Consider the following 22,830-nt stretch of genomic DNA (forward strand, 5'->3'; position numbering starts at 1 on the left):
TTTTAAAATGATAGTAACAGCCCCTTGACAAGCACTACAGAGTTGGGATTGATTTGGTTAAAGGTAATATGATTGGGAACACATCCCAACCGACTCTATTGGTATCTATGATCATTTTTATGGCAGCAGGTTTGTGACATGCTCACTTGCCAGTGTACAATCAGAACTATTCTGCTTGCATTATATTAACCAATAAACAGGTCCAAACTAAAGGAGGAACATAAACTCACAAATCTTTGGGGATGTGATTATAAAATCTTTTGGCTTGCTGAAGCCGACGAACTTCCTGGGACATGTATTTGCCACCAGTATGTTCCACATGTGCAACTACGTGTGAGTGCAAGAGAGAAACGTTTAGCAATATCTCTCTTTTAATAATATTTAAGTTCTGTACTAAAAACAGAAAAGCAACATAATTTTATAGGGTGAAAGGGTGTGTTGGAATTCTCAGGTATCTGGGTGTCCTTGTATGTGGATCACAGTACAACAATAAGCAAGTACAGAAAGCAGTCAGGAATACAAGTGTTATGTTAGCGTCCATTACAAAGGCGTTTAAGACTACAGAAGTATCAATACAATGATAAAGAACGTTGTTGAAAGCTTATCTGGAATAGCACATGTCATTTTGGTCCCTTCACCAAAGAAAGGAGCTGTTGGCTTTCAAAGAAAGTGCAATGAAAATTCACTAGTCTGATTCCTGGGATGAGGGGATTGTTTTCTTAGCAGAGATTGAGTGGATTAGACCATTATTTCTCCAATTTTAAAAGAATGAGAGTTGATTTCATTGAAACGTATCACATCGGTAAGGGAGGACACTCACCCTGGCACCGTAGTCCAGAACTAGGCCACACTTTCCTAGCAAGGGATTGACTATTCTTTTACTGAATTGTGAATATTTGGAATTCTTTCACCCAGAGTGCTGTAGATGCACATTGATTCAAGACTAAGATAGATCAATTGTAGGATAGAGTGTTTGTGATTTAAGAGACAGGGGAACAGTGCCAAGGGCTGTATGATTGATTTTTTTTTAAGCTCTTAAATGTAGAACCAGCAAGTAGTGGGTTCACCAAGTGAGTGTAGTGAGGAGATGCATTCACTAACTTTCATTACAGTGTTTGTGAACCTCCTGGCCTTTCCCATCTTGTCCACCTCTTCAGTGCCTGTGAAGTCCTGTCTTTGCTCTGATGTTCCATTTTCCTTGTTTAGAATTTCAATAACAGTATTCAGCAGCAGCCTCCCTTTAAGATAGACAAACTGAAGAACTAGAGGCTGATGGCAGATCCCAACTGAACACAGAAACAGGGTAGCATTATGCTCCAGCACTGCTACTGTCAGGTAAAGAAGGTGGCAACTACAAATATATATGGCGCCTACTTCCACTGAAACCAACATGGACATGCCATAAATCATGGCTTCTGTGCTTAAACCATGGGGTTAGCTCTATTCGAGACACATAAAATCATGAGATCTTAATGAAAAATGAATCTTCCAGCAGACTCTGAAGTAGCATCATCCAGTACTTGTTAAGTTCTTTTTTCTTCAGATTCAGAGGAATTTAGGTGTGTACACAACTGTAAAAACTTTATCCAAAATATCTTGCAATATCTGCTTGAAGGTGTCTGTATAGCTCAATTATTTTAAAGTATTTTCAGTTTGTTCAAGTATTTCCGTCTACAGCTATAAGTCTGCCAGTACTATGTGTTCCAGAATAAGCCAATACTTTACCACACCTAGCATTCCTTATAGAAAGTTTACACAACTTCCATGGGTATAGTCCTTTTTGATGCTTAAGGCCATTTCAGTATGAACCTTTCCCTTAAAGTGAGTCAATGCTCTCTGCTTCAGTCACTGGACATAGCAGTGAGTTACAAACTTTCGCATGTTTCTGCACAAATAAATTCCTAACTACTTACTCGATTTCTTTGTGGCTTTGTATTTCTCTCCCCATGGGGCGGGAACGATAAACTCAACCACAAGTAAACATTTTCTGAACATCAACCTATTGAACTTCTTCAGAGCACTAAAAGCCTTTATCAAATCACTTCTTGGAATTCTCTTTCCCAAAGGAAGTACTCCCAACCTGCTCAGTTATTCCAGATAGTTGTATATCCTCAGTGCTGGTAAGATGCTTGTAACCTTTCTTCACTAATGCTGTCTAGTGCTTCCATGTTTATGGTATGGAATGAATTTTTAGTACAGAGACTACAAGTGTTCACAGCACTCAGTTCTTCCAATGTTTTATATAAATTTAATATTGTTTCTTTGTCTTTGTGTTCTGTTCTCGTATAAATAAAGCCAAGAACTTCTGTTTGGTATGAACAGAGAGGAGGGCTGAATCAGTTTCCATCTATTTAACCCCCTCAGTTGTCTGCAACAATGATTTTTAATTATTTTAGCATGTAGCTATACCATATTTCAGTTGGACACAGTTCCAGTCAAAATTAAGGAGCCAAGGTATTTATGAGTAAGAGAAAGAAGAATTTCATTGTTTAGTAATCATAAGAAAAGTGATAACATATGACATCAAACATGCATAGTCATAGGTATAACATTTTATTGTCTATAACAGTTGAAAGATAAAGAATATAATTTTAAATGTTTATAGAGTTCTTCTTGTTATTGTTGAACCTTGATGGATGTGTTAAACTTGGCTGTATGTCCCTCGGCTCAAAGTGACCTCAGCAGTTACAAGCAAGTCAGAGGAGCCTCTGACCTCCACAGTGAAATCCTGAGGGAGGAAGTGGATTCTGAGTTAACCCAAGGTCAGACAGGATAATGGGGGGAGACTGGTGGATTGCTGATGCCACCTTCAGTGGCTGAAGATTGGAGGAGCTGTGTCCTTGGAGCATTTATGGAGCAAAACAACAGAGTTAACATTTTGATTCTGGTTTGACAGTGCTTCAGGTTGAAAGATATTGGAAAATAGGTTCCCTTTTATACTTTTGACAGAGGCAAAGGAAAAGCAAGATAGTGTGGACGCCCAGTGCAGAAGATAAAGAGATGGTTAATAGTGGAGGAGGAGAAAAAAATGTAAAAAGGATTCAAAGTCTGGGAGAAGATTTGTAGCTCGGGTGCTCGTTGTTGTGGTTCTGTTCGCCGAGCTGGGAATTTGTGTTGCAGACGTTTCGTCCCCTGTCTAGGTGACATCCTCAGTGCTTGGGAGCCTCCTGTGAAGCACCGGAGGAAACATCACAGAAGCGCTTCACAGGAGGCTCCCATGCACTGAGGATGTCACCTAGACAGGGGACGAAACGTCTGCAACACAAATTCCCAGCTCGGCGAACAGAACCACAACAATGTAAAAAGGGTGTAAATTAAGATGTAGAAAGCAGAGAATGGCTCCCTTCTCCTAAGCCAACTTGAAATTTTAACTGTTTCTCTCTCCACAGATGCTGTCACCTGCTGAGTTTCTCCTGCATTCTCTGTGTTTGTTTCAGATTTACACAATATTTTTAGTGATTTATTTATTTAGTGATTTAATTGAAGTGTTGCATCTTTAATAATAGCAAAGTTTGCAGAATCATTGAGTTCCCTGCAAGTTCCAAGTTGATGAGTCACTGTGTTGGCTTTGGATGGGAGAAACAGGAAGAGAGAGAGAGAGAGTCTGCCAGATCTTGCAGTTATTAATTTGTTTTTTTTTCTGTCTGCTATTTTACCAAGCAGCTATTGACATTGAACATAAAGATGTAAGAACTAGGAGCAGGAGGAGGCCGTTCAGCCCCTCGAGCCTGCTCTGCCATTTGATGCAATCATGGCGATCTAATCTCAGCCTCAACTCCACTTTCCTACCGACATCCCATAACTCTTCAACCTATTACTGATTAAAAATCTATATATCTCCGCCTTAAACTTACTAATGTGTCCCACACCATAGGGTAATGAATTCTACAGATTTACAACCTTTTAAAGGAAGTAATTTCTCCTCATCTCTGTTTTAAATTTGCCATCCCTTGTCTGAAAACTATGACCTCTCATTCTATGTTGGCCTACATGATGAAACATCCTCCCTACATCTACTTGGTTAATCGCCTTTAACATCTTATCTGCCTCATTTAGATCTCTTCTCATTACTCTAAACTCCAAACAGCATAGGCCTAAACTGTTCAATGTCCCTTCATAAGACAAACCACCCCACCTCTGGATTCAATCTAGTGAACCTCCTCTAGACTGCCTCCACTACTCGATGTAGGCTTGGTCGCTGAGCTGGAAGGTTCATTTTCATGTGCGTCCACTAATCTCCTTAACTCCTTACAGAGATGAGTTTTCAATTCTGTGTGTTAATTAAATTCAGTGTTCATTGCTGAAGGTGTGAGTGAGTAGAGGGTCAATCTGACCAGACTGATTATACAGGATATTGGTGCGACCTCTTCTTGGAATGCTGTGTCCATTTCTGGACACCATTATAGGAATGATATTAATCTGGCCCGAAATTAAGCTGGAGAGGGTTCAGGAGAGATTTACTAGGATGTTGCCAGGAATGGAGATTTTGAGATATGAGGGGAGGCTGGATAGACTGGGACTACTTTCATTGGAGTGTAGGAGGTTGAGAGTTTACCTTATTGAGGCTTATAAAATAATGAAGGGTGTAGATACGGTGAATAGCAGGTGTCTTTTCCCTAAGGTGGGGGATTTCAAGTGGGCGGCACGGTGGCACAGTGGTTAGCACTGCTGCCTCACAGCGCCAGAGACCCGGGTTCAATTCCCGACTCAGGCGACTGACTGTGTGGAGTTTGCACATTCTCCCCGTGTCTGCGTGGGTTTCCTCCGGGTGCTCTGGTTTCCTCCCACAGTCTAAAGATGTGCAGGTCAGGTGAATTGGCCATGCTAAATTGCCCATAGTGTTAGGGTAGATGTAGATGTAGGGGTATGGGTATGGGTGGGTTGCGCTTCGGCGGGGCGGTGTGGACTTGTTGGGCCGAAGGGCCTGTTTCCACATTGTAAGTAATCTAATCACTAGGGGGCCTCCTCCTGCTCCTAGTTCTTACATCTTTATGTTCAATGTCAATAACTTGGAACTTACAGGGAACTCAATGATTAAGGTGAAAGGAGAAAGATTTTAAAAGGACATGATGGGCAACATTTTTAATGAAGAATGGTTTATGTGTGGAATGAACTTCTAGAGGAAGTGGCGATATGGGTACAGTTACAATGTTTAGGAGACATTTAGATAATTACATGAATAAGAAATTTTGGAGGGATATGGGCCAGTGCAGGCAGGTGGGATTGGTTAAGTTTGGGAACATGGTCAGCATGGACTGGTTGGACCGAAGGGGGCAGCACGGTGGCTCAGTAGTTAGCACTGCTGCCTCACAGCACCAGGGACTGGGTTCAATTCCCACCTCGGGCAACTGTCTGTGTGGAGTTTGCACATTCTCCCCGTGTCTGCGTGGGTTTCCTCCGGGTGCTCCGGTTTCCTCCCACAGTACAGAGATGTGCAGGTTAGGTGAATTGGCCATGCTAAATTGCCCCAAGTATTAGGTGGATTAGTCAAGGGTAAATATAGAACATTATAGCGCAGTACAGGCCCTTCGGCCCTCGATGTTGTGCTGCCCTGTCATATTAATCTGAAGCCCATCCTACACTATTCCATGTATGTCCATTTGCCTGTCCAATGACGACTTAAATGCACTTAAACTTGGCGAATCTACTACCGATGCAGGCAAAGCATTCCATACCTTTACTACTCTCAGAGTAAAGAAACTACCTCTGACATCTGTCTTATACCTATCTCCCCTCACTTTAAGGTTGTGTCCCCTCATGTTTGCCGTCCCCATACTTGGAAAAAGGTTCTCCCTGTCCACCCTATCAAACCCTCTGATTATCTTATATGTCTCTATTAAGGCACCTCTCAACCTTCTTCTCTCTAACGAGAACAGCCTCAAGGCCCTCAGCCTTTCCTCGTAAGACCTTCCCTCCATACCAGGCAACATCCTAGTAAATCTCCTCTGCACCCTTTCCAAAGCTTCCACATCCTTCTTATAATGCGGTGACCAGACCTGTACACAATACTCCAAGTGTAGCCGTACCAGAGCTTTGTACAGCTGCAGCATAACCTCCTGGTTCCGGAACTCAATCCCTCTATTAATAAAGGCCAAAACACTGTATGCCTTCTTAACAACCCTGTCAATCTGGGTGGCAACTTTCAGGGATCTGTGTACATGAACACCGAGATCTCTTTGCTCATCTTCACTCCCAAGAATCTTACCATTAGCCCAGTACTTTGCATTCCGATTACTCCGTCCAAAATGTATCACCTCACACTTATCCACATTAAACTCCATTTGCTACCTCTCAGCTCAGCTCTGCATCCTATCTATGTCTCTCTGCAACCTACTACATCCTTCGTCACTATCCACAACTCCACCGACCTTAGTGTCGTCCGCAAATTTACTAACCCACCCTTCTAAGCCCTCATCCAGGTCATTTATAAAAATGACGAACAGCAGTGGATCCAACACCGACCCTTGCGGTACGCCGCTAGTAACTGGACACCAAGATGAACGTGTTCCAAGAACAACAACCCTCTGTTTTCTTTCAGCAAGCCAATTACTAATCCAAACTGCTTTGCCTCTCACAATCCCATTCCTTCACATTTTGTATAATAGCCTACTGTGGGGAACCTTATCGAATGCCTTGCTGAAATCTATATACACCACATCAACTGGTTTACTCTCATCTACCTGTTTGGTCACTTTGTCAAAAAACTCAATAAGATTCGTTAGGCACAACCTACCTTCACAAAACTGTGCTGACTGTCCCTCATCAGATTATTCTTTTCTAGATGGTTATAAATCCTATCTCTTTTCTAACACTTTGCCAATAACTGAAGTGAGACTCACTGGTCTGTAATTACCAGGGTTGTCTCTACTACCCTTTTTGAACAAGGGAACCACATTTGCTCTCCTCCAGTCCTCAGGCACTATTCCTGTAGACAATGATGATTTGAAGATTAATGCCAAAGGCTTGACAATCTCTTCCCTTGCTTCCCAGAGGATCTGAGGATAGATCCCATCTGGCCCAGGGGACTTGTCTATTTTCACACTCTGCAGTATTTCTAATACCTCTTCCTTGTGAACCTCAATCTCTTCTAGTCTATGGGGAGTTGGTTTCTCTTCGGAGGGTCGATGTGGACTTGTTGCGCCAAATGGCCTGTTTCCACACTGTAGGTAATCTCATCTAAAAGGGTATGTTTCTGTGCTGTTTGACTCTAGGACTGGAACGTTTAGGATGGAGATCCTGCTACCTAACTGACTCTGCTCCCTAACTCTGCGTTCCCAACATCCCCTCCCTTCACAACTTCCTCTCCCCTTGCTTCCTGCGTCCATCTCTCCCTACTTTCCCAACTCCCATCCCTCCTGCAGTGCTCTCTTTCTGACGCCTGCCACATCAGTACTCCCATTACCTCCTCCCTCCCAACGCCTGCTTCCCCATGCTACCCAACTCCAATGCTACCCAATCTCCCATGCCCCAACCATATTTGACAGTTTCTGGCCTGAGAGCTTATTAAGAATTCTGAGTAGCCGCTTTAAGGTCAGTTAAAGGCTGGACTTCTACTTCTTGGAGTTTAGAAGAATGATAGATATTCTTATTATAGACCTGATAGGATGGACACCAGGGTATGGGTGTTCTAATGTTAATATATAGCAAATCACATCCCAGACTGACATGTAGCTCAATGGATCATATTTTATTTCTTTTTTGATTTTAACAAGATGGTCTTTCATCGAAACACAAACATGTAACTCTACAGATTTTAGCCTCATAATTACACAGAAGTTTATTTCACAAGAATAGTGAGGATAAACCAGAATAAATCAAACTATTTACATAAAACACACACTTAAATATTTTGAAGCACGAGATCATTGGAAAAGCTCAGCAGGTTTGGCAGCATCTATGGAGAGAAATCTATGCTAATATTTCAGATCTAGTGCTCCTTATTCAGAACTGAATCTGAAATCTGATTTCTCTTCATAGATGCTGCCTGGCCTACTGAGTTTTTCAGTAATTTCTACTTTTGTTTCTGATTTCTAGCATCTGCAGTTCTTTTGATTTTCCATCAGAAATTATTCCTTTCTCTGTTCCACATAGGGTCTGATGTAACTGTGGCATGAATTCTCAGTCATGAGAATTTTATAGCCTCTTCCTTAATTCATCAAATACATAAGCTTAGACTTTCTCAGCTTCTCATAACCCCTTCAGGGATTTAACCAACACTTCTGATTTGAAACTTTTAACAAAACTCTTGCACTGAGCTAACCTTTTTTTTAAACAGTCTAAACTACTTCCTGTTTTGGGAGCAATTATTTCACACAGCTAGCTGCAGCCAAAACATCTGCAAAATTACTCAAACTGAAACAAAAAACTTCTTTTCTAAGCCAAAATAAACTGGTTTGTGATGTTTTATCTGAAAGCTTAAAACATTATTTTATTCACTTGTAAATTCTCCCAAAATAAAAAAGATTACTCTTCAGGAAGTCCTTATTTAATATGATGTTCCACCCACAGAGAGTGGTGAGTGTGAGGAATGCACTGCCAGCAGTGGTAGTAGAGTCAGATACATTAGGGATATTTAAGCTACTGCTGGGGGATAGGCACATTAAAAATAATACAATGAACGGTATATGGGTTAGTCTGATCTTAGAGTAGGATAAAAGGTTGGCACAGGCTGAAGGGCCTGTGCTATGCTGTACTGTTCTATGTTCTATGAAACATTCAAGTAAACAATGGACTCTGCATATTTCAATCCACCCTGCTATGTGCATTAGATTATAAGGATCAGGCAGACATTTCATGTCTCACAATACAGGCCCAAAAAATCTGGAAATGGTGGAGAATTGGTGCAATTATGTCTTTTCTATTTTGCAATGTGATTCTAACATTCTCTCAGCAGGTTCTTAGATGGAGTCTAACAGAAACTCTAAATATTTTTGTGTCTATTATTACAAATTCAGTCAGAATTGTAGAAATATCTTAAATTTGTTAATAGATACTTTAAAACAATTATCTTTACTTAATGGATAATGTAGCAAGCAGGGAATTGCAATGGGCATTGGGATTGCCTGAAATAAAGTTGGATAGGCAAAGACTGACCTTAGTGATTTTTGGGTTCTGACGGGGCTAAAGACATATTCGCCTCTTTTGATTTTGTTTGTTTTTATAATGACCACTTCTAGTTCATATAACATCTTCCGCACTTCCTACTCACCTCTGGCTCTAGTTTTCATGCAGAAAGATATTGAATGTGAGGGTTTAATCACTGTCCCAGTCAATGTCGTTCAGAGAGGCCTCCTTCAATTACTTGCCCAATGCTTGAGAAGGTCCACTGCAACTCAATCTGTATAAACATTAATCTTTCTAACAGACTTCCTTCACAAACTATGTCACATACAACGCAATGTCAGAAATGTTAATCTGTAATATTTACCCAATTATTAATGTCTGATATTTTAATCTGAGTCAATAATATCTCTCATAGTCTGAGTGGGCAAGAGTTAAAAGGAGATATATTAAGAAAGCATGATGAGAGGTGTTTCAAATGAAAATAATTTCAACAGGGCAAATAAAGAGAAAATAAAGCAAACTGAGGATGCTGGAAATCCAAAACAAAAACAGAAATTGCTGGAGAAACACAGCAGGTCTGGCAGCAGCTGTGAAGAGAAAGCAGAATTAATGTTTTGGGTCCAATCTGTTCTGATGAAGGGTCACCACACCACACCAACACATTAACTCTGTTTTCTCACCACAGATGCTGACAGCAATTTCTGTTTTTGTTTCTGATTTCCAGCATTAACAGTACTTTTGTTTTTTTTTGTTTAATCCACAATGTCTTGCATGTCCATGTTGCTGCTCAAGCCTTTTTTCTCAATTATGGTATGCTTTTCTGAAGTTCTTGTTGGAGACCTTGAAGCATAATTCACTGATCTTCTTTTACAATGCTGTTAATGCTGCATCCATTGCTTTTGTCGTTGGAAATTGTGGATTGTAATGTGCTAGTGCACCTGAAGAAACTGAATGAATTTTTAATTTTTTCAAAGAGTTTTGTTGATCAACATTCCTGCATCAGTGTTGGCTTTGACTCAGCACCTATCCTAATGTCTTGATGATTAATGAGAAGTTAGGAATGAATGATTCCTAGTCTTTGCAACTCTTGGCTTTTCTATCTTTGATGTTTGTGTTGTCTCTTTAGAAAAATATTCTTGAGTTAAGGAAATTCTCTAATCCCTCTTATCTTTTTGAGGATTATTAACCTTTAGTCTATGGATTTCACTGTAACCAAAGACCTTGAGAATTAATTTTCTAGATTTATACTTGTATCAGGCCTGCCTCTTACAATGTTTTCAGAATATCCCTAACTCCATGATAGTACACCTCCTCTGTTGAACCCAGGTATGAGGTATCTCCCATTAGGCGAATTATTCCGTCCTTTCCTAGGAGTTTTGTAATAGTAACTTAAAACATTTCAGCTGCTGATGCTATTCCAAATGCAGATTATTGAACCAATATTGGCCAGAGGTATTTTAAAATAGTTAACAACCTTGATTCCTGGCCCAAAGATACGAGCCAGAATTTATTGGTTGCACCAAACTTAGTGATCAATGTGCTCTTCACCAATTTAACTGAGCGGACAGCATAGTGGCTCAACAGTTAGCACTGCTGCCTCACAGCATCAGGGACCTGGGTTCGATTCCACCTTCAGGCAACTGTCTGTGTGGAGCTTTCACATTCTCCCTATGTCTGTGCGGGTTACCTCCTTCAGTCTAAAGACTCTCACTGCACCCCCCAGATCATCTCCTCTGCCCTGAAGCTCTTCAGCCATGTCCTGAAACAGACTCACTACCACAGCCACATCTACCGTCGCAAATTCATCTGCACCTCCACACACATCATTTACTGTATCCGCTGCACCCGATATGGTCTCCTCTACATTGGGGAGACAGGCCGCCTACTTGCAGAATTTTTCAGGGAACCCCTCTGTGACACCCGCACCAACCAACCCAACCGCCCCGTGGCTGAACACTTTAACTCCCCCTCCCACTCTGCCAAGGATATGCAAGTCCTTGGCCTCCTCCATCGCCAAACCCTGACCACACGATGCCTGGAGGAAGAGCGCCTCATCTTCCGCCTAGGAACCCTCCAACCACAAGGGATAAATGTAGATTTCTCCAGCTTCCTCATTTCCCCTCCCCCCACCTTATCTCAGTCCCAACCCCCGGATTCAGCACCGCCTTCTTGACCTGCGATCTTCTTCCCGACATCTCCTCCCCCACCCCCTCTCTGGCCTATCGCCCTCACCCTCACCTCCTTCCACCTACTGTATTCCCAGCGCCCCTCCCCCAAATTCCCTCCCCCCTACCTTTTATCTCAGCCTGCTTGGCACACCAGCCTCATTCCTGAAGAAGGGCTTATGCCCAAAACATCGATTCTCCTGCTCCTCAGATGCTGCCTGACCTGCTGTATTTTTCCAGCACCACATTTTTCAACTCTGGTCTCCAGCATCTGCAGTCCTCACTTTCTCCTAGTCTAAAGACAAGCAAGTTTGGCAGATTGTCCATGATAAATTGCCCATAGTTTCAAGGGATGTGCAGGCTAGTTAGACTAGCCATGGGAAATGTAGGGATAGGGTAGGGGGTGGGTCTGGGGGATACTCTTTGGAAGGCCAATGTGGACTCAGTTGGCTGAATGGCCTGCTTTCACTCTGTATGGATTCTATGATCATCAACTAATGACATTGGATGGGTATACCTGTACAGTCTTGTTAGGTTGAGTCAGGTCTCTGCAGGTTCTGATATTCTCATTTGGTTTATAAATAGTGGCCACATTTCAACACTATTTTGTAGGCATGCTGATTGATGAAGTTAACTGCTGTTGCTGCATTCTTTCAATTTCTGCTTACCCTTTATGTATTGGAGTCAATACCTTTCTTCGAGTAAATACACAAATTGGAATTGCATTTGGCTGCTGTGTTCTTCAATATTTATTTTCCAGCTTATGCAGGCGAGTAAATATATTAGGGAAATCTCTTCTCTACATTTTATATTGTTGGCTTCCTTTGCAAGTTTGTCTATTTTCATGATCAGTATTATTCTGGAGCATCTTGATTCTACAAGATATAAAGTGGTTCTGTTATTTCCCTGAATTTATAGTTTACTCTTCCCACAATCTGATCTTTGATTTGCAAATTATTTCCTCTGGGTCTTGCATTTTGATTGAAGAATGGTTTAATTTGATATGTTTTATAATCATTTTACATTCAGATGTTTACCCTGTGCTGGTATCTATTTAAAACACAATAAGATGCCCCTTGAAATAATAAATAACGGCTAGTAAATTTCTGTCAAGGCCATTGATGTCTCCTCAGATGTTTAATTTCTCATTCTTCTTGAACTTGTTTCTATCTTAAAAGCTATTTTCATTACTCACCCATTGAGAATGACAACATCTCTTTAAAATTATGACTTTTATCACAGCTGTTACATTCCACTTCCCCTGTAGGAAATCACAATGATATATCTTGCTCCAAGCACGTATGAAACATTTGAAAATGACTGTCTGTGTGCTTTTAGTACTTTTGTTGAGCATTTGCTTTGGTGCATCTTCTGATTTCAGGTCTACATTTTGGACTGACTCACTTTGCTTCTTCCATAGAGTTCGGTCTCACCTTGTCCTATTCCCCAGTTTGTCACCAGATTGTGGACAGTCTCACAAACCCTACTACCTTCATAAGTTTCGGGTGCTCTTTGGACTATATAAAAAAAACCTGAGAGCTGGGTGCCCCATCCATCACACCAACCATGAGGTTGCATGTTAATTCATTCCTTAAATCATCACATGCACAATTTGCCAGCTAATCAATACAGGTTATTGGTTTCAATTGCACAAAGCAGCTTACTACCTGATTGTGCTGCTATTACTTCTGCAACCCCGAAGCTATTTAATACTTATCAAAAGGTTTTCTCCGCTATTCCATATGTGCACAAACTGAGACTTTCTACTCTCAGGAATAGCTCTGGAAGTGGTAGTGTTGCTTCTATCCTCATTGCTGCTCAAAGCTCTGCTGCTCCGCTACTGAATTGAGACACTAACTATGCTCCAAGGTCACATTGCCTGCTCACTGGTGAGTCAGTTTTTTTACCCCTGTTTTCCCCTCTTATTTGCAATTGTCATTTAATTATGTTTTTTTCCACCCTTGTCACCCATCTTTTAGTTTGTTTGCTTTTGGGTTCTTCTGCATAACAGTTTGATTGTACATGTTATTGCCTTACTGCCACCATGTCTTCAGGTCAGTGTTATGGGGATCTGGTTGTCTCATAAATAATTCTGCAGTAGCCTGTATGGAGTTTAACATAGCCTTTATTCACAAACTAACACCATATTCAGTCTATATTCAAATACAGCAAGATCTGTACAATACCCAGACAACAATGGGCTGACAAGTGGCAATTAACATTTGTGTAATTCAAATGCCAGGCAATGAACATCTCCAATAAGAGGCAATCTAATCACCATCCCTTAAGATTCAATGGTATCACCGTCACTAACACTTCACTATCAACATCTTTTGAGATTACCATTGACAAGAAACTCAACTGGACCCCTCACATAAAAGCAGTGGATGCACGAACAAGTCAGAGACTGGGAATATTGCAACAATAAAGTCACCTCCTGACTCCCCAAAGCCTGTTCTCATCTACAAGGCACAAGTCAGGAACCTGATCAAATACTCCCCACTTGCCTGGATGAGTTCACCTCCAACAACACTCAAGAAGCTTGATATCATCCAAGGGAAAGCAATCAGCTTGATTGGCACTGCATCCACAAGTATCCATTCCCTCCACCAGCTGCAGTGTGTACTATCTGCAAGGTGCTCTGCAGAAATTCACCAAAGATCCTCAGACAGCACCTCCCAAACACATGACCACTTCCATCTAGAAGGACGAAGCCAGCAGGTACAGGGGAACACTACCACCTGCAATTTCTCCTCCAAGTCACTCACTACCCTGACTTGGAAATATAGTGCTGTTCTTTCACTGTGGCTAGGTCAAAATCCTGTAATTCCCTCCCTAAGGGCATTTTGGGTCTACCTACAGCACATGGACTGCAGTGGTTCAAGAAGTTAGCTCACCACCACCTTCTAAAGAGGCAACTAGAGACAAGCATTAAATACTGGCCAGTCAGTGGCATCCACATCCCACAACTGAATAAAATAAAAAAAGATCTACTGTAGCTCAGGTAATCTCCACCTTGGCATCAGTCTCCAGTTCTGTCTTAATCTCATGATGTTTCATCATGATCCTGTAGCCTCACACTGTGGAACAATTACTTCGCAGGTACTAGTAAACTGCAGAGCCCCAGAAATGGAGAAATAAAGTAGAGGATGAGAAGGCCTATGTGAAGGCAGCAAAGGCGGGAAATTGGAAATAACACCTTTTATGGGCTAGGAGTAAGTAGTAAAATGTGTGTTTATTAATCTCAGTACGTGTCAAGAGGAGAGCAGACCGAGCATACTGCATTCGATACAGATTGTAGGGGCAGAATTTGCATGTTAATTTGCATGTTAATTTGCATGTAGGGGCAGCCTCACCATCTTTTGATGTTTTAATGTGTCACTAATCAGGAGAAAGGATTGACAAGGATTGTAACAATTTTTTTATACAAACCTAAAGAACTATAGACACTGTAAATCAGTAAGAAAAGCAGAAATTAATGGAAAGTTCAGCAGGTCTGGCAGCATCTATGGAGAGAAATCAGAGTTAATGTTTCAGTTTTCATGACATGTCCTCAGAACAGTTGGACTCAAAACATTAACTCTTGATTTTTTTCCCCAGATACTGCCAGACCTGCTGAGTTTTTCCAGCAATTTTTATTTTTGTAACCATTTTTTCCTCATGAAGAACATTGAAAAGTATTAGTTTTGATCACTTAGTGTGGTACTAGTGGTCATTTGAAGTTGAAAATTTCTATTGGTAGAGCTTTGTCTCCATCCCAGACTGAATTTCAGTGGTTACCATTGAAATACTTTTCATGGAATGCAGGGGTCTTGGACATGTTATACAAAATATATTGCAATTATCCAAATCATGGAAGTTTAACTGGCATGGAGTTGTCTATTAATAATATTAAATGACATGGTGTAATGGATATTGAAAAGCTGATAGAAATGACAACAATATTCTTTTTAATATACACTCATGGAACATTAGTTTGTTGGCTGAATCACCATTGATTGTCCCAGTCCTAATTTCCCTTTAGAAGGTGGTGGTGAAATGCTACAGTCCATTTGGTGTAGGAATACCCAAAATGCTATTAGGGGCGGAATTCCAGGATTTTGACCCAGCGACTTTGAAGGAATTGTGATATATGTTTCCAAGTCAGGATGGTGAGTGGCTTGGAGGGAAACTTGCAGGGGATGGTGTTCCCATGTACCTATTGCCCTTGTCCTTCTAGATGGAAGTGGCCATAGGTTTGGAAGCTGTTATCTAAGGATCTTTGATGAATTTCTGCAGTGCATCTTGTAGATAGTACACACTGCTGCTACTCAGCATTTGTGGTGGGTGGAATGGATGCCTGTGGTTGTGGTGCCAATCAAGCATGCTGCTTTGTTTGGAATAATGTCAAGTTTATTGAGTGTTGTTGGAGCTGCACTCATCCAGGCAAGTGGGGAGTATTCATCACACTCCTAACTTGTGTCTTGTTGATGGTGAACAGGCTTTGGGGAGTCAGGAGGTGAGGTACTTGCTACCATTTAACATTAAACTAATTTATACAATGTGACAGCCCATTCAGTATCTTTATAGTCAGCAGTAGAATGGTGGAATGTGAAAAATCCCACAATGATTCAGCAGTCATAACAAAGACTGTACTGTATGTGGTATATTTTCTCTTATGCACAAAGATAAAAAAGATGTTCTTATTAAAATGACCTTACAGAGTCAATATTCAGGCTTCTGGTTTAGCAGGATGTCCTTATTTATCGATTGTCTATTGTGAACTCAAAAGTATGTCACATGTAATTTCCCAACCAAGTAATTGGATAGAATGTTGTATTCAGTTATGCTTAAATTTCCAATAGATGCTGCTGATTGGTGAGATTCCCTAATAGCAGTTGTAAACTGGGAAGTAATCCCTTATCAACTGATAATGTGTTGTTAAATGAATGTGTTATGAAGTAAGGTTGAGGGATCTAAGGCTTTTCTCACTGGAGTGAAGAAGGATGAGAGGTGACTTGATAGAAGTGTACAAAATGAAGAAAGGCATAGATAGAGTGGTAGGCCATTGGACATGCTCTCCCTACCAAGATCATTCCCTTATTTTTGTTCAATCATGGGGCATGAGCATCATTGATTGGCCACCATTTTATTGACCATCTCTAGTTGCTTAAAAAGTCACCTTAAAAAGGTGATGAGCGGTCTTCTTGAACTGCTACTGTTCACATGTTGTAGGTAGACAAACCATAACCAGAGACCTTTTGTCCCAGGGCGGAAATGTCTATCATGAGGGGACATAATTTTAAGGTGATTGGAGGAAGGTTTAGGGGAGATGTCAGAGGTAGGTACATTACACAGAGAGTGGTGGGTGCATGGATTGGACTGCCATTGGTGGTAGTAGAGTCAGGGACATTTAAACGACTCTTGGATATGCACATGGAAGATAGTATAATAAAGGGTATGTAGGTTAGTTTAATCCTAGAGTAGGATAAAAGGTCGGCACAACATCAAGGGTCAAAAGGCCAGTACTGTGCTGTACTGTTCCATGTTCTATGTTTCTTTAAGTGTAAGCACTGTTTAAAGCATACTCCTCAATAAGTTGGCAACATTAGAAACAATGGGACTAAAAAAAATCTCTCAAAATTGAACCTGGTGTCAGTGGGAATGCACAAGGGCTAGGAATCATTGTTCTGTTCCTCCAAAAGGAATGCACATTGTAGCTGTACAAAATTGCTGAGATTTTGGATTATTCCAGCAAATGCCTATTGAGTTAATCAACGTCATGCAATATTGGGCTAGATTTATATGGGGTCTCCTTGACATATTCCACTCACCTGCCACTAAAAATCCAGGGAATGTGTAGATCACCCACAATTCTAATGGTTGCCCCAGCAATTTAATACTAGGAGGAATTTTAATGGCTTTCAGACACACTTCCACTCCTATCTTGGGAGGAAGGTCCACTTTAGAACTATCACCAAACAGACTGGTTGGCAGTCTGTAGTTCCAGCATTATCAGATGGAAACAGATGGAATGCAGTAGTTCCACCACATCAAGGAGGCCAGGAAATTCCGGAGGAAGGGGTCTTAGCAAGGTAAGTGAGGGACTGGGTTCAAGTAGAAATGGAGTAGTATTATCATTGCAATGGGTCAAAATCCTGCAATTCCACCCCCTCCCCCATGGCATGGTGTGTCTACCTACAACATGTGAACAGTAGCAGTTCAAGAAGACCGCTCATCACCTTTTTAAGAGCAACTAGAGATGGTCAATAAAATGGTGGCCAATCAGTGATGCTCATGCCCCATGAGTGAACAAAAATAAGGGAATGATCTTGGTAGGGAGAGCATGTCCAATGGCCTACCGGTCCCCACAAGAGGTCCTCTTTGCCCGACAGTAACTAGTGCAGCTAAAGCTGTTGGACCTTCTGAATGAGTGGGTCTCCCCTCACCATGAGTAAAATACTGACAGTGACCTGAGAGCTCAAGTGACCATTCTGGGCCAGTCAACCAACACCACCTCAATCTCCATAACATTTCAGACAGGTAAGCAGCAGTCCAGTAGCTGGAAGGTAGGCAGACCATTGGATGTTTCCAGCTCCTTGCCATCAAATCTGCTGTTGGGGTTGTGTAAATCAAGCTGATCATTTCATTCAGAAAAAATTATGTTGGGATTGGGATTTGTTTTTCAGTTCCCTTGGAAGGCCTTAAGAGCCAATCTTACTTTGATGAGATGCGGAGAGACTACATTAGAGAGTTGAGTAGAGCCATTAACTTGCAGGAGAAAGGTGCACAGAGCAACTCTCAACGCCTTTACCAGCTGACTAAACTCATGGACTCGATGCATGAAGTAGGTGTGGTTATTTTAATTCGATATTTCTTTAATAGGTAGTTCTTTTGGTCAGTGAGGATTATTAACCTAGTGTCACATGTGATATGTTGAATGGATTATTAATTAATTTTACCAACAGATCTTGAACAAAGCTCCTCTGTCAGCCAATAATTAGTGATCTTTCTGCAGGGTGCCTCAATCTGCATTTATTTTTTGCAGAGGGTGCTAAAGGGTGAGTGAAACCCAGATATAACTGTCCATACAGAACATGGTAAAAGTTGGGGCAATTTAATCCAATCAGTCTTTCAACTTTGGTATAAGTTAAATGAATTATAATTAACATGAAAAAATATAGGCAAAGTATGTTTTATCCAATATGTAAAACAATAAAGCAAGTGAGTAGCTGGGGTAGGTGCTGGTCTCAATAGTACAATGAATAAAATCACATTCTCAATGTGTGAATAAGCTGTCCAGTGTTTCTCTTTCCAACATCACAAACACCCCCTCCCCTCTACCTTACAATTCTCTCCACTAGTTTTCTTGTCTCCTCAAAATCTGAAGCACTGAGTGTTTCCTCAATGATAATTCCCAGAGCAACTTCTGATGAGTCATCCAATGTTTTCTATCTGAGTCTGCAGGTGATTGTGCTCATAGTCAAGCTCCCTCCAGTGTTTGCCTGAGTTATTTAATCCCTCCATTAAACAGAGATCTCATGACAAAAATGAAATCACAATTAACTCAAATAATTTTCCCTGTTCTCACCCGGTATTGTAATGCTCTTACGACCACGATGACTAAGATCAGCAAATTCCACACCAACTGAGGATTGAATTCCTGTTCCACTTGACCCAGCTACTCACTTGCTTTATTGTTTTACATATTGGATAAAACATACTTTGCCAATATTTTTTCATGTTAATTATAATTCATTTAACTTATACCAAAGTTGAAGACTGATTGGATTAAATTGCCCCAACTTTTACCTTGTTCTGTATGTACAGTTATATCTGGGTTTCACTCACCCTTTAGCACCCTCTGCAAAAAAAAAATGCAGATTGAGGCACCCTGGAAATGAGGATTTGGTGCACAACTCCAGAATGCAAACATTTCTTACCTGTATTGGCTATAATGTGATTCCAGTCCCATTAGTTTAAATGCCATGGCGATTGCACGATTTTCTTATAACATGAGATTGCACGAGAACAGGACTATCACTTAATGTCAGAACTAAATGTACTCCTTACTGAAAGAAATAATATCAGAAATAATTGTTGCTTGCAACCAGATGGCAAATGTTTTACATGTTCATGTGACTTTCATCTACTCATTATTGTATGGATATATAAGGCAAAGCATTAATAGTGATAGAAGACAAAGAGTAACAGTAAAATAGTGTTTTTCTAATGGGGATTTGTAACCAGTGGTGTTCCACAGGGATCAGTGCTTGGATCTCAGTTGTTCATAACATACATAAATAATTCCAAGGAGAATGTAGATTTTGGGAACTATGGATAATGAGGAGAATTGCACGAGGATACAGCAGGATATAGATAGGTCGGAGACTTGGGTGGAGAAATGGCAGGTGGAAGTTAATCTAGACAAATGTAAGATGAAGCATTTTGGAAAATCTAATTCAGGAGGGAAATCTACAGTAAATGACAGAGCACTTTGTAATACCAACATACAGGGGGAACCAAGCATGCATGCCCACAGTTCCCAGAAAGTGACAACACAAGTGGATAAGGTGATCAAGAAGGCTTATAGCATGCTTGCCTTCGTCCGTCAGGGCACAGAGATTAAAAATTAGAAAGTCATATTGCAGCTGGTTAGAACTTTAGTTAGGTCACATTTAGAATATTCATAAAGTTGTGGTTGGCACATGAACAGAAGGATATGGAGGTTTTGGATAGGGTACAAAAACAATTTACCAAGATATTGTCTGGTTTGGGGAGTATTAGCAACGAGGAGTAATTGGACAAACTTGGTTTGTTTTCACTTGAACAGCAAAGGATGGAAAGGCAACCTGATACAAATTTTAAAAATAATGAGAGGTGTGGATAGAATGGATAGTCAGAGTCTTGTTCCCAAGTAGAAATGCCAATTATTAGGGATCATAGGTTTAAGATAAAAGGGGGTAAGTTTAAAGAACATGTGAGAGGCAAGTTTCTTACACAGAGGATGGTAAGCGCCTACAATGTGTTGCCAGAGCAAGTGGTAGAAGAGAATACAATAGCAACATTTAAGATGCACCCTGACCAATTTATGAATAGGCAAGGAATAGAGGGATATGGACTGCATAGAGGCAAAAGGTTTTTAGTTTAGAACAGCATCTTGTGTTAGCGCAGTCTTGGTGGACTGAAGAGCCTGTTCCTATGCTGTACTATTCTTTGTTTTCTTTAACTGATGTTTACAGTTAAATCACTGACAGCTAGGGAACCGATACTAGCCTGTATTAAGTTTTTGTCTTTGACATCAACGGAATTTCTGCATGTATCGCTCATTATGTCCATTAGTATGTGATAGAAACCATGCAAAATATTGAAATTTACCAGGTAAAGAAAACACAGTCTTGGTAATTCCATTGTCTCTTTTCAATAGCTTGTCAAGAAACTACATCAATTCTGCTTGAATACTTTTGTTCAGTCCCAGGCACTGAGTGTGGAATTTCCAGAGATGATGTCAGAGATTATAACAACGCAGTTACCCAAGATTCTGGCTGGCCTCGTGAAACCATTGCTCTTTCACAAGAAATGAGTAAATTTCATTCTGTGTTGTGCCTGATTGCCTTCATTTACAGGCAGCATTTTTCTGCATTATGCAAGTTGACAGCTTTATTCTATTTTTGTGACCATGACATTACAGCGAGTGAAGATTGTTTCCAAATTTATTATCAAAGAATTAGCAATGCTGTTTGGCCTACAGTTATAGTGGGAGTCCATTGCCATAGCTGCTCTATATGTTTTGTAAGCAATGAAATGTGAATTTAGGTCTTGTTGTTTAATGTGTAACTTCCAGATCAAATTGATTTTGTATCTTTTGGTACTTTCTGGTATTTTGTAACTATCAAAATATGTAAAGTTTCTGCATCGTCTGTGATATGAAATGGAAATGCTTATGTTCTTCAGTTTGAAAGCTGCATCACCCCAAAATTTCTTTATTCATCATACTTCATATGGCATAAATGATATGAGTGTTCTTATGTAGTTGTTTCAGTGAATTGTATGACTATCCTTTGCTGTGTCTGATTAGAAAACCTCCTTTGTTTTGTCTGTCCTTCTGTCACAACCATCATTTGTATTGGATGCTGAATCATTACAAGAGATCAGCTTTACAAAGATGACTGTCACAAGCTTTTGTGTTTAATGATAAATAGTCTGTTATTATAGTTTGGGAATTTATAAGTCAAACTGACATTTTAAATCCTGCATTTACCTGCTCTCAACATTTGCACCTGATTCCCAATTCAACAAAATATGCAACTTTACAATATTGATACAACAGGTCAAATAAACTGAGATTCTAACAAGCTTCAAGCTAAACTGGCTGCATATAAATCTCTACATATGAACAGCTACAAAAAAAGGGTCTTGTATCAATGTCAGTGACCATGTTTGTGAATTCCAGATCCAGAGCTTTTATTAGGGACTATATTAATCCATGTTGGTTAGAGACAAAAATAACTGCAGATGCTGGAATCCAAAATTGACCAGCAGGGGGCTGGAAGAGCACAGCAAACCAGACAACATCAGGAGGTGGAGAAGTGAATCCTTCGGGTCTCACCCTTCTACAGGATTGGGGATGGGGCTGGGTGTGGGGGGAGCTGCAGAAAAAGGGGAGATGGGGACAGGGTACAACCTGGTTGGTCAATGGGAGGAATGACAGAGGTTCACCTGCCTCTTTTCCAACCTAGCTTTTTGCAACAGGTGCTCCCAATGTGGTCTTCTCTACATCAGAGAGACCGAACGTAAACTTAGGGAACAGTTCACTGAGCATCGCAGCCGGGTCTGCAGGGTCCAACCAGACCTCCCAGTCACTCTCCACTTCAATTCCCCCAACCACTCCCTTTCTGACATGACCATCCTTGGTCTCCTCCATTGCCAAAACAAACCACAGCTCCTATTGGAGGAACAACACCTTATCTTTCACCAGAGCACCCCACAGATCAAAGGAGTCATTGAGTTCTCCAATTTCAAATAACCTCCCTCCACATCCCCCAACTGCCTTCTCAGCATCCCCCCCCCCCCCCCTTCCACTCCTCCCTGACACCAACTGGATTCATTCCTCCCATTGACCAACCAGGTTGTACCCTCTACCTGTCTTCACCTATCCCCATTTTAACAGTGTGCACCCACTTCCCCTTTATCTGCAGTTCCCCCTACCCCCACCCCCAGTCCTGAAGAAGGGTACCCAAAACGCTGACTTCTCTACCTCCTGCTGCTGCCTGGCTTGTTGTGTTCTTCTAGCCTCCTGCCTGTCTATATTAATCAATGTGACAGCACTGTGCTCTCCTGAATACCTTTCCCTGTTATAGCCAGTCACTGGGGTTCAGTTGGTTAATGTTGCTTCCATTAAAAGGAAACAGAGAGAATATAAAATTTATATTTTTGTTGTGTTTTCTTCAGGGCTAGTTCTCATCATTTGCTAATAATTACGACAAATATTCCTTTCTTAGTCAAAGAAACAAGTACATGCTTATCAACAAACCAAAAACTTGAATGCCAGATACCATATTGTTACAATAATACAAAGCAAAGACCTATGAATGCTGGAAATTAGTTAAAAAACAGAAATTGC

General features: G+C 40.8%; 1 protein-coding gene across 1 annotated transcript in view; it reads left to right on the plus strand.

Annotated features, from left to right (window-relative positions):
- LOC140481689 (progesterone receptor-like) overlaps positions 1-20,983 on the plus strand; it is a 317,791-nt gene extending 296,808 nt beyond the window's left edge. The window contains exons 7-8 of the mRNA XM_072578261.1: positions 17,897-18,054; positions 20,635-20,983. Of these exons, the coding sequence (XP_072434362.1) occupies positions 17,897-18,054; positions 20,635-20,790 (314 nt within the window). The 3' untranslated portion in view covers positions 20,791-20,983. The remainder of the gene's footprint in view (positions 1-17,896; positions 18,055-20,634) is intronic.
- Positions 20,984-22,830: the final 1,847 nt, after the last annotated feature.

The sequence above is a fragment of the Chiloscyllium punctatum genome, chromosome 9, assembly GCF_047496795.1.
Source record: "Chiloscyllium punctatum isolate Juve2018m chromosome 9, sChiPun1.3, whole genome shotgun sequence".
NCBI classification, from domain to species: Eukaryota; Metazoa; Chordata; class Chondrichthyes; order Orectolobiformes; family Hemiscylliidae; genus Chiloscyllium; species Chiloscyllium punctatum.